This window comes from Zingiber officinale, chromosome 1B (genome assembly GCF_018446385.1).
Source record: "Zingiber officinale cultivar Zhangliang chromosome 1B, Zo_v1.1, whole genome shotgun sequence".
In the NCBI taxonomy this organism is placed as follows: Eukaryota; Viridiplantae; Streptophyta; class Magnoliopsida; order Zingiberales; family Zingiberaceae; genus Zingiber; species Zingiber officinale.
In genome coordinates this window covers 164,343,147-164,355,272 of record NC_055986.1, presented here as the reverse complement: position 1 = coordinate 164,355,272, position 12,126 = coordinate 164,343,147, and the positions used below count along the sequence as shown (strand labels likewise).

Below are 12,126 nucleotides of genomic sequence, written 5' to 3'. Positions count from 1 at the left end.
TCAGAAGGCTTTTGTTCGTGAGTTTATTTACCCCAATTGATTGGTGACTACCAATTGATTCTACCAATCGATCCGGAAGCTTCTGTGGACAACCTAGTGAATAACAATCTATTGGTACTTATGGTAATCGATTGATGTTAACCAATCGATCAACCCAAATGATTCCTTGACCTAGGGTTCTCCAATCAATTGAATCCTCATGGCAATCGATTGGTGTTAACCAATCAATCTGCCCAATCAATTTCAAACGTTTCGATACACAACCCAGGTTTAGCAATTGATTGGTTCTCATGGCAATCGATTAGTGAACACCAATCAATCGCCGAATCAATTCCAACCCTTTCTATTAGTGTTTCTGGGCATTCCAATTGATTGGTCCTTACGACAATCGATTGGCAAACACCAATCGATCTACCAAATCGACTTGAGAGCTTTTTGTGCCCAAATTTACGCTTATCAATTGATTGGTGACCTTCATCAATCGATTGAGCGCTTATTAATTGATTGATGACCTTCACCAATCGATTGATATTAGAAAACTTGATTTTTTGAGCATGATTTTAAGCTAAAAAAAACCTAAAATCGCATTGCCAATCTCGTTCTTCGCGAATAATGCGAAAAACTTTATTCACGGGTTGAATCCTAACCTATCCATTCTATATTAGACAAATATGCATCAATTTTACTCATCCAAATGGAATCAAATGTGAAATTGATGTATACATATCAAATCAACGAAAATAATTCTTACACCTTAAAGAATGACAATAAGCTCATCCTAAGTTCTGATACCAATTGAAAGCAATAGCAATACATAGAAAATACCAATTGAAAGCAATAGCAACACATAGAAAACAATGGATGTATCAATTACAAGATCTAGTTATCATCTATCTTTAAGGTAATATTGAAAATTAAAACAAAGATTAATAATGGGCTAACATGAATCCATCGTGAGAGTCATTGATATTATTTGTTATTAGAGTTCCTGTAAACATAAAATGATCTTTTATAAGAGTGGGCGATAATCCATAATCCTTTTCGATAAGAAAGAGAGGAGGAAGATCCTTCCCAATTGAATTAAATATTCAAGATGCTCAAATCAATGAGCTTGTTCCCTTATATATTTGAACCATCCTTTAAGAACCATCCACATAATAAATCATAATCCATTACAGTCCATTATTATTAATGAAACGAATTAACCTGTACATTAAATCCATATCTAATAATATAAATTATTTCAAGTTTAATGTATTTATCACTTAATTAAGATTTAATTCTTAATAGCATAATTATTATGCGTTGTTAATCACGTGCTAGCCCACTAGAGATTAAATCTATCTTGGATGTTTGAAATAATAGAGTGACAAAAAACATGGTTACATAGATGAAAAAAGTTCATATATAATTTTATTATTTTAAACTGGCTGCAGTAAAAAAATGGCAAAACAGATAAAAATGTATCATTATTTAAATATTATAACACCTGTCTTGTCATAGAAGACAGAGAACTCGTAGCATCAACCAGCAAACGTTCTTGCATGAAACTCAGTACATTTCAACAGAAACAAAATCTTGCAAGATCCAAGGAGATCGATACCATATTTATAGCTTACTCAATTGATGGATTAAGAACATGCCCAGTGAACAGCAGTACTCCTGTCATGTCTTCTCTGATCAGAAACATAAATGGGTGATCAGCTTCAAAGTCCAGTGGATCCATGCGTAATGGCATTGAACACAACATCAATCCTGCAGCAGAAGCAGCAGCTGCTTCTGTTCCTTCTTCATTGACTTCAATGAAGGATTTGTGGAAAATTGATGATACATAGAGGTTGTGTCCAATAGGCGAATCCACCATTTCTGACAAATCTGCATCTACACTGAAAGGTGATAACAGACCCAAGCTTTTCAACACTGCAGACGCTTCAAAACCAAATGATATCTTGAATTTGGGCAGCTTGAATTTGTTCACTTCAACCTTTCGCATAGGAAGAAAACGTGTTAAGAGCTCAGATTCACTGTTTAACTTCTCCTCCAAACTCCATAGACCATCTTTGGCGTCTGGCAAAAAGATATACATAGAGAATGACCTTTTATCTTCACCTTGCTTATAGGGAAGCCTGAGAACCTTGAATCCATCGTATGAGGCCACAAACTGTTTTTTCCTACTAGTCATGAAAGCCACTTCGACAGATGTTCCATTCAGCAGGTAGAATTCAGAGTTTAATGTCTTAGATGCATCAAACTTTTCAGTCCAGGATCCTTTGAAGTAGAGTGCATTCCCCAGGACCAATCTAGTGTCACTGTCGACAGATCCGGGAGGAAGGAGCTCTTTGATCAAGTTTGAAGTAACATTTTCAACCCAGGCGTTAATTTCATCTGCTACCACATCAGCCTTTATAATTAAAGGTCAAGAATGTTAGTATATTGGCAAAATGTTCAAAAAAAGATAACGATAAGTATTGAATGTCATGATAGCCTTCCAAAACAAAATCTAAATCCGTGGTAATTGGACATTATACTATAACACTTCCCATAAAGGAAATAAATATGTCAACCCATGAAATTTTTAAAACCATACATAGAGATCATTTCTTTTCTATGGTCGCATTCATACACTGTTCCAAGACATTGACAGCAACATTAACCACTGGTCCACTTACTGCTCATGCTGGAAAATGGTCGTCGGTGGCTCAGAATAATGACTTCTTTAACTCTTAGCAATTGATGATCTCGGAATCCATCATAATAACTTTTTGTGTGTAAAAAAATGCTTAATAAAGATTTTTTTTTTGTGCAAAATAAGTCATAGTGACGCCTACCATAAAAAGGTCACAAAACTAAGGGAGTATATTTAATGTTGAACTTTTAATTACTTTGAATGACTTTTGTAGATTTTAAAAGTCTAGGTGTATTCAATCTTATTAGTATATAATATTTATTATTATATGAGGGTAGATTAGTCTTTTATTATTATTTTTTTATTGTCTATTTATATTTTCTTTCCCTTTGTAAACCTAAGTTTTGCAATACAATTTTGCTAGCCTCCGTTGCGGCTACCTCTTTCTTTCATTCGTTTTGTTACCTTTTACATGTTATTTACATTCTTTGTTTTGTTCTCATGGTATCAGAGTCAATCCATCTCCTCATCTCTTCTTTTGGTGAATCGTGGAATAATTTTATTTTCAGAATTTTATGAGACGGTTGTAGAAGAATTGTATTTTCTTGAGTTTCAACCATTGGATCGCCTTGAAACTTTGAGAAAATGTTCATCACATCCAGAGCTACATTTTGAACGGAGGAGATCGGATTTTGAGTTCTTTAAGTCTACCTAACGACCAAAAAACGTGACTATTAATTTTGTCATCTCCATAGAAATCCGGTAGTCAATCACAACAACGATTCCTTTAACTTGGAGCACCCAACATGGTAGCAGCAGTTCCTCTTACAGACTCTGAAGCGACTCAATCATCCAATGGCAGAATCGTTGTTCCTACCGAACAATTTCAAAAGTTCCTTGCATCTCAGCCGCATGCCATGTCTGCCTCTTCTCACATAGGTTTGCTCTCTAGTGGTACCTCAAGTATACATTCCTCTATTTGGATCCTTGACTCTGGAACCTAGCATCATATGTCACCTAATGTCAATTCTTTTATATCTATAAATTCATCACCTTCTGTGTCGGTCATGACTGCTGATGGTTCTCTCATGTCATTAGCTGGTGTTAGCTCTATTTGTACGTCTAAATTATCTCTGTCTAATGTATATCATATTTCTAATCTTACTTTGAATCTTGTCTCGGTTGATCAATTATGTGATTCTGGTTTCTTGGTTTCTTTTATTTCATCTTCTTGTTATGTGCAGGATCCACGATCTTAAAAGTTGATTGGGATAGATCGTAGGCAGGGGGGACTATATGTATTAGAAGAGCTGAAAGTTCCAGATGTTACAGCTTCTAGTGTTGATTTGTCATCCTTTCGATTAAGCTCTACTTCTTCTGATTTTTATTTGTGGCATTCTCGTCTTGGACATGTTTCTTTTTTTCGTTTAAAATACTTAGCTTCTAAAGGACATTTAGGAAAATTGCAAACTCATGATATTTCAGATTGTTGTGGTTGCAAATTGACAAAATTCTCTGCTCTACCTTTCTATAGAAGTGTCTCTATTTCTGTTGCACCATTTGAGTTAGTTCATTCTGATGTGTGAGGTCCAGCTCCTATTCGTACACCTGGTGGATCCCGTTACTATGCTTCCTTTATTGATAATTGTACTCGTTACACTTGGGTTTATCTTATGAAACATCATTCTAATTTCCTTGGTATCTATCAAATGTTTGTACCATGGTAAAAACTCAACATAATGCTGTTATTAAATGCTTTCGATGTGATTTGGGTGGTGAATATACATCCAATCTTTTTTCTAAACTACTTTACTTAGATGGTACACTTCGTCAAAGTTCTTGTACTGACACTCCTGAACAAAACGGTGTTGCTGAAAGAAAACATAGACATTGTCAAAATTGCACGTTCTCTCCTATTATCTGCATATGTTCCTAGTGAGTTCTGGGGCGAAGCTATTCTTACTGCAGTCCATTCTATCAATAGAATTCCATCATCTATTACATCCGGTTTGTCTCATTTTGAAAAATTATATGGTTCTGTTCCTGATTATTCTATCTTAAGAGTTTTTGGATCCACATGTTTTGTCCTTCGTCCTCATGTTGAACGTACTAAGCTTAGTTCTCGATCCTCTCTTTGTGTTTTTCTTGGCTACGGAGAGGGTCAAAAGGGATATAGATGTTATGATCCAGTTAGTTAAAAACTCTATATCTCACGTCATGTTATTTTTCTTGAACACGTCCCATTCTATTCCATTCCCTTTGAGACTCCTAATCTTCGAAAATTTGATCTCACTTGTATTGATCCTTTTTCCACTGACTCTGATGAAATGTTATCTCATGTTTCCCCACAATTATACCACCCTAGCACCTCCTCTTCTAATGATGCTACTTGCAGGATTGACACTCATACAGATTCTGGTCTTCAGCTCCCCGATGATCCCTCTGCTCCTACTGCTTCTTATGATGCTCCTGTGATAGCGGATCCTCCTCGTTACCCTCAACGATCTCGTAAGTCTACTCAATTACCTGATTTTGTATATTCTACTTATTCTGGTTCTTTTTCTTATTTTTTTTAGCTTCTATTCACCAATTGTCTAAGCCCTCCTCTTATAGAGAAGTTGTTCTTGATCCTCTTTGGCAGCAGGCTATGGCGGAGGATTGACACTCATACAGATTCTGGTCTTCAGCTCCCCGATGATCCCTCTGCTCCTACTGCTTCTTATGATGCTCCTGTGATAGCGGATCCTCCTCGTTACCCTCAACGATCTCGTAAGTCTACTCAATTACCTGATTTTGTATATTCTACTTATTCTGGTTCTTTTTCTTATTTTTTTTAGCTTCTATTCACCAATTGTCTAAGCCCTCCTCTTATAGAGAAGTTGTTCTTGATCCTCTTTGGCAGCAGGCTATGGCGGAAGAACTTTCTGCTTTGTATCAAACAGGTACTTGGGATCTTGTTCCTCTTCCTTTGGGGAAGCGTGCGATTGGTTCTCGATGGGTGTATAAAATCAAAACTAAATCTGATGGGTCAGTTTAGCGGTATAAAGCTCGTTTGGTTGTTAAAGGATTTTCCCAACAGAATGACATGGATTATGAGGAAACTTTTACCCCAGTTTCCAAGCTTGTTACTATCCGTACTCTCATTGCAGTTGCATCAATTCATCAATAGTCTATTTTTCAGATGGATGTTAAAAATACTTTTTTAAATGGAAATCTTCAAGAAGAAGTCTATATGGTGCCTCCACCATGTGTCACTCATAACCCTGGTGAAGTTTGCAGACTAAAGAAAGCTCTTTATGACCTTAAACAAGCTCCTCGAGCTTGGTTTTGGTTCTCTTGGATTTCTTCCTAGCCAGCATGACTCTGCTCTATTTGTTCGTTGTACTTCGTCGGGTCGCACATTACTCTCTCTTTAGGTTGATGACATGATTATTACAGGGGTTGATTTAAGTGGAATAAAAGAGTTGAAATTGCATTTGGCTCGTGAGTTTGATATGAAAGATTTGGGTCCTATGCGTTATTTTTTGGGACTTGAAGTAGCTTATTCTCCTCGTAGCTATCTTCTCTCACAATCCAAATATATTGGTGACATTCTAGAGCAAGCTCATCTATTCGACACTCGCACTGTTGATACTCCGCTTGAGGTTAATGCTTGGTACTCTTCTAATGATGGTGTTCCCTAGCCAGATCCATCTTTATATCGCACTCTAGTTGGCAATCTAGTATATCTCACCATTACTAGACCTGACATTGCTTATGCTGTACATATTGTCAGCCAGTTTGTTGCTTCTCCCACTTCAGTACATTGGGGAGCTGTGCTTCGCATCCTTCGATATCTTCAAGGTACCCAGTTTCAGAGTCTTCTTTATCCTTCTACTTCTCCCTTAGAGTTGCGGGCCTATTCAGATGCAGATTGGGGTGATGATTCTACATATCGTAAGTCTACCACAGGATACTGTGTTTTCTTGGGAGATTCTCTTATCTCTTGGAAGAGGAAAAAGAAAGATGTTGTCTCTAGTTCTTCTACCGAAGCAAAATATCATGCTATGGCTTTTACTACTGTTGAAATTGTTTGGTTACGTTGGCTACTTGCTAATATGGGCTTTTTTCTCTTGAACCATACATCTATGCATTGTGACAACTCTAGTGCCATTCAAATTACTCGCAATTCTATCTTTCATGAGCGCACCAAGCATATTGAAATTGATTGTCATTTCACTCGCCATCACTATCAGAATGGCACCATCACTTTGCCATTTGTCTCATCTTCCATGCAAATTGCAGACTTGCTCACCAAGGCGCATTCCACTGCACGGTTTCAATTTCTGGTTAACAAACTCTCAATGCTTTCTAATGCATCGTGAGTTTGAGGGGAGATGTTAGTATATAATATTTATTATTATATAAGGGTAGATTAGTCTTTTATTATTATTTTTTTATTGTCTATTTATATTTTCTTTCCCTTTGTAAACCTAAGTTTTGCAATACAATTTTGCTAGCCTCCGTTTGTGGCTACCTCTTTCTTTCATTCGTTATGTTACCTTTTACATGCTATTTGCATTCTTTGTTTTGTTCTCAAATCTAAACTTTTATAAACTTTATAGAAATCTAGTGGTATCCAAATTAGATTTTTATAAAGTTTTAAAAAGTCATATGGTATTCAAACTTGACTTTTTAACACTCTATGAAAATCTTTTGGTATCCAAAGTTTCAATAGATTTTCATGGATTCTTTTAGAAATCTTTGGATATAAATTTTAACCAATAAGAACTCTCCAAAACACTTGGTACAATTTTAAAAATAAAATAAAAAGTTTTCTCCTCATCCTTGAGATTTCTATAGACTTCAAATCGTTTAATTTTTTACAAATAAGTCTTTTCTCTTCCCGCTCCTCGATTTTAATTATTTCTTTGATCTTAAAGGCCCTATCCTTATTCAACCTCTCGACGGCCTGCATCAACCTCTCAGCATGCAATTCATGCGAAACTGAGAGTCCTCTAAAATGTCATTCTCCGAAGTTATAACGACAAAAGAATGGATAGGAACAGCTGGAACGAAACAGCTGCCGCTTGCAATCTTTTCTCCAACGGTGACTCATGGTGGCGGGCTGTAGGTGAAGATTTTTTCTCCGGTTGCTCATGATGGGAAACAATGAGTGTCATCCGGTGAAGCCTGCGGTGCGCCGAAAAAGAGGAAAACAAATAGAAAAATTATTTGAGGCGACCGGTGATGCTTTCGTCGACTACTTGCGAGCAGGTTGAAATCGAAGTCGATTTGGATGGCGGCGCTGTGCGTAGAGGGAAGAGAAACTTGAGACAGTATGTTTTAATATAATATATATATTAATAAATCAAATTAATTCTCAACTTAATTAATAGATAATTTAATAAAGTCTAATGAAATTTGACCTAAAAATATTTTATGAAATTTATTAAATTTTAAAAATTCCTAAATAAATTTTATATATTTATATTTATTTATTTTAATAATATTATTACTAATCAAATTTATCAATTTAACATTTTATTAAAAGTTTGACCAAATTAAAGGGTTGGCCAATATTTCAAGTTAATTTGGATCAAAATTATAAATAAAAATATTTAAAATTATTATAATATTGTTGGATTTAAAATTATATTATTAAAGTTTTTTTTTAAAGTGAGACGTTATCTTCTCTTTGTTTTTAGCCAAAACAAGATAGAAGTATAAAAAGTTGAAAAAGTTTTTTATGGACAAGTATGTTATTTATTATTTTATTAAAAAAATAAATTTAATTAGGTATTTTAGGTTTTGTTTGAAAATAAATATGGTGCGAGATAATGACCGCCTACGCTTTTCCAAGATTGAATACACTTCCTTAAATCCACAAGTTTCCGTGAAATTTAAAAATCTCTATAAAAGTCTTACAAAAAAGTCTATAGAACTCTATGGAATTCTTTTCACAACTATAAAAGTCAATAAAAATCTATAAACTCCACAAAATTCTATCATTAAAAAAAATCAATGAAAGTCATTCAATCTCTTGATTGAATACCCCGGTTAGAAGCATTTCATTTGTATCTTTTGTAGAATGTCTTAAATGCTACCATATCTAAATATGTGATCCCTAATACATCAGGCTCCCAAATCTGTGAAGTGGAGAGGTGCCTTGATCTTGAATAAGGCTACAATGACAGCTACGTAGGTAAGACTGTAGAGAAGTAGATTGTGCTAAGTCCTAAACAAAAGGTGAATAATGTTTTGTGTGTGATCCACTATAGAAAGAAGAGAATGAAGGTGGGAAGAGAATGAAGGTGTGTGTGTGTGAATCTGCAAGTTATGAATCTAGAGCAACCAATCCGTACCGAATTGAGTTGGGTGAATAAATGATGCATAGCACTATTCCATTTCTAAGAACCACCACCTAATGACCAATATTTTGGAGAAGGAATACATATCGTGAACTGATGATATATGCCTTCTCAAAAAAACTTTCCTGTGATAAAACGATGTAAATAGGAATCGAAAACGTCACCTTGGTTCGGAAATCTACTGCTTTGACCTCCGCCTTAAACGTATTGGCGACGATATCGTTAAAGGACGGCTTCAGCGTCACCGAGGAGTCAACGAAGACTCCATTGGCGAACGAAACCCTCGGCCCACCGCTCGGCGACCCGTCGGCAAGGACGAGGGAGACGATCTGCGAGGAGAGGGAGTTGAGATCGGCTAGTTTTCCAGAGCTGAGGCCGAGTAAGGAGAGGATTTCATCGAGCGTACGGCCCTTGGAGCCGGCGGCAACGAGGGCGAGGACGAGATGGACGGAAAGCGGGGAGGACACGAGGTTGCAGTCGGAGGCGACGGCCGCGCCGACGTGCATCGAGAGGCGGATGGCGAAGGAGGTTTGGCGAGCGATCGACTCCCCCAGGTCCATCGTCACAGGAGCTCGTAGAGTGGAGAATGAGAAATCAGAGGAAGGTCGGTGCGTGGAGAAGACGCGTTTTGAAACGTGACTGAGGTATTGACCATGGAGCCGTCCCGTTGGTCCATCTTTAGCTTCTATTAGAACGGACTGCTTTGTGCTCACGTGCATCTCATCTGCCAAAGTATGGCCACAATATACATTAATCTAATAACATTAATCTTTATATACATTATTTAGAGATGTGTCATAAATATTTATGTCATAATATGGATGAATTTTTATCCGTTAAATCACGCTTCATTCCTATACTATATTATGAATTTCAGTGACTAACCTGTAATTTATCGATCAAGGAACTAGTATCACATAAAATATAATTTTAAAAAATATTAAATTTTTCCTTTTCAAATGAACAAGTGTATTTGGATTTATCCCAACATAAAATAGAAATTAAGTTCTATTTAAATGACGACACTACAAATATATTTTCTAAATTTAAAAATATATTATTTTTTAAACAAACTCTAAAAGCTCCTATCGCCTTTACATTCGCCTTCTTATCAATTCCTGTGTAGATAAATCATTAGCATCAATTGGCATTTGACTCCTGAGATAACGCTACATAGTTATACTTATGTGAGTAGTTACACCAGTATCTATTCACCAAGTGTTATTAGATACAGTAGCTAGGTTGACTTATGAATTGACAAAGATGAGAAGTATACCTTTTTTAACACATCAATTGATGTATCTGTAGGTCCCTTTGGAGGCCGGCAAGAGGGGAGGGGTGAATTGCCCTACAAAATAAAACCAAAAACCTTTCTCGGATTTCAACTAATTAATAGATACTTGTAATTTAAAAGAAACAGAGACTGAATAAAAGCAATTAAACTGAACACAAAGGATTTACTTGGTTTGCAATCAGGAGATTGCTAATCCAAGGAATGTAAGCGCACTATGATGATCTCCTCTGGGCGGAGTAGCCTCTTTACAACGTTGACAGCACAAATTAAAATGAGAGCACAGAGAAAGTGAATTACAAGTTCGATGAAAACTCTGTGCTAACCAGTGCTATATTTATAGCACTGGTCGGGGCGCCTGGAAGGGTTCCGGGCGCCCTGGGGGGATAAATTTTATCCCCCAACGGTCAGATCGCGATAACCTGCGATCGGGTCAAATATGAACCTCCGAGCGCCCGGAATGGTTCCGGGCGCCCGGAGGTCCGGGCGCCTGGAATAGATCCGGGCGCCCGGACCAAGCAAGTCAACAAAGGTTGACTTTGGTCCAGGCTCTTCGCTCCGGTTCAGCTCGTCTCAGTTCGGCTCGACTCGGTCTGGGTCTGTTCGCTCCGGCTCCGCTAGCTTGGGTGATCTCGGCCTTCCGGAATAGGGCTCACCCGAACCCATGTTCCGACCTTCTCCTCGAGCAGTCTTCCTTCCCGGTTTCTCGTCCCTCGAGCGCCGCGCACGCTCTTCTCGTCCACCGGTGTACTCTTCCGCGGACACCTCGTCCCTCGGACGCACCGAGCCCGTCGGCTCTCTCCCGTGCCGTCCTTCTCGCTAGCCGCGTCTTCCGCTCGACTTCCTGTGTTCCTAAGCTCCTGCACACTTAGACACAGGGTTAAACACAACAGGACCTAGCTTAACTTGTTTGATCACATCAAAACACCTCGGGGTTCCAACAATCTCCCCCTTTTTGATGTGAGCAACCCAAGTTAAGCTAGGGTAACATATATGCAATAAGAATAAATTAAATTGCAATTTAGTCCAAAAGATTTTGCCAATTTAAACTATGTACCTTCCCCTAGACTTAACATACACTTCTCCCCCTTTGTTCACATACAAAAATGGGGTTCTTTCTAACAAGTCTAAGGTAAAAAGAATTCAAATAACATTCTAAGTACAACATTTTTCAGACTTTTCAGAAAAAAAGTTAAGTTTAGCAGTAAAAAAAATTCAAAGAGAATTGCATAAGTTAAATATTTTCCAGAATTTTCATAAGTTAAAAAAAATTCTAAAAGAAACATATTTTTTTCTTGACTAAGAGAGAAAATTTTTTAAGTTAAACATTTTTCAGAAAAAAAAATTCTAAGTAAAACATTTTTAGAAAAAAAATATTTTCCAAACCAAATTGAATAACTCTTTTTAAAGCATTAAATAATTTAAGTTAATGCTTTTTCAGTTAGTCAATTAAACCTTTCATTTCGATACTTGGCTTCCAGGTCGTGGCGAGGTACTAGACCTTCTTGGTTATTGGAGCAACAACCACTTCCTTAGACAAAGCCTCATAAAGAAATTAGTTGTTTAATTTTCTTGCCGAAAAAAAAAATACTAAGTCTACTTATTAATTTTCTAAATTAAACAAGTTTTCGGAACCCAATAAAGGTTCCTACCTACAGGGTTAATCAAATATTTCTTTGGTATATAGGCCTTTGATATATTTCTAATTTGACTTGAATGAAATCTATAATACCAATTTAAACCTCTATAATTTCTCAAAGTAGAAATATTTGAACCATTTGATTTTTTCAATCTTTCTATTTCTTCTTTTAGTTCTTCATTTTCAATTTTCAATTTATCACAATCCTCTATAAGACATG

The 12,126-nt window shown here is 36.7% G+C and overlaps 1 protein-coding gene across 1 annotated transcript; it reads right to left on the bottom strand.

Moving 5' to 3' along the window:
* Positions 1–1,444: 1,444 nt before the first annotated feature.
* Positions 1,445–9,652, bottom strand: LOC121988640 (serpin-ZXA-like). The gene is made up of 2 exons (XM_042542174.1): positions 9,141–9,652; positions 1,445–2,401 (listed from the first exon to the last, which is right to left on the bottom strand). The coding sequence occupies exons 1-2, from the start codon at positions 9,534–9,536 to the stop codon at positions 1,616–1,618; spliced, it is 1,182 nt and encodes a 393-aa protein (XP_042398108.1). The 5' UTR covers positions 9,537–9,652; the 3' UTR covers positions 1,445–1,615.
* Between the last annotated feature and the right edge of the window lie 2,474 nt (positions 9,653–12,126).

What these genes read in the sequence shown, in the direction of transcription:
- LOC121988640 (XM_042542174.1), bottom strand. Translation starts at nt 9,536, where the DNA reads ATGGACCTGGGGGAGTCGATCGCTCGCCAAACCTCCTTCGCCATCCGC. An exon ending in CAGTAGATTTCCGAACCAAG is followed by an intron (nt 2,402 to 9,140) that starts GTGACGTTTTCG and finishes TTAATTATAAAG; the next exon opens with GCTGATGTGGTAGCAGATGA.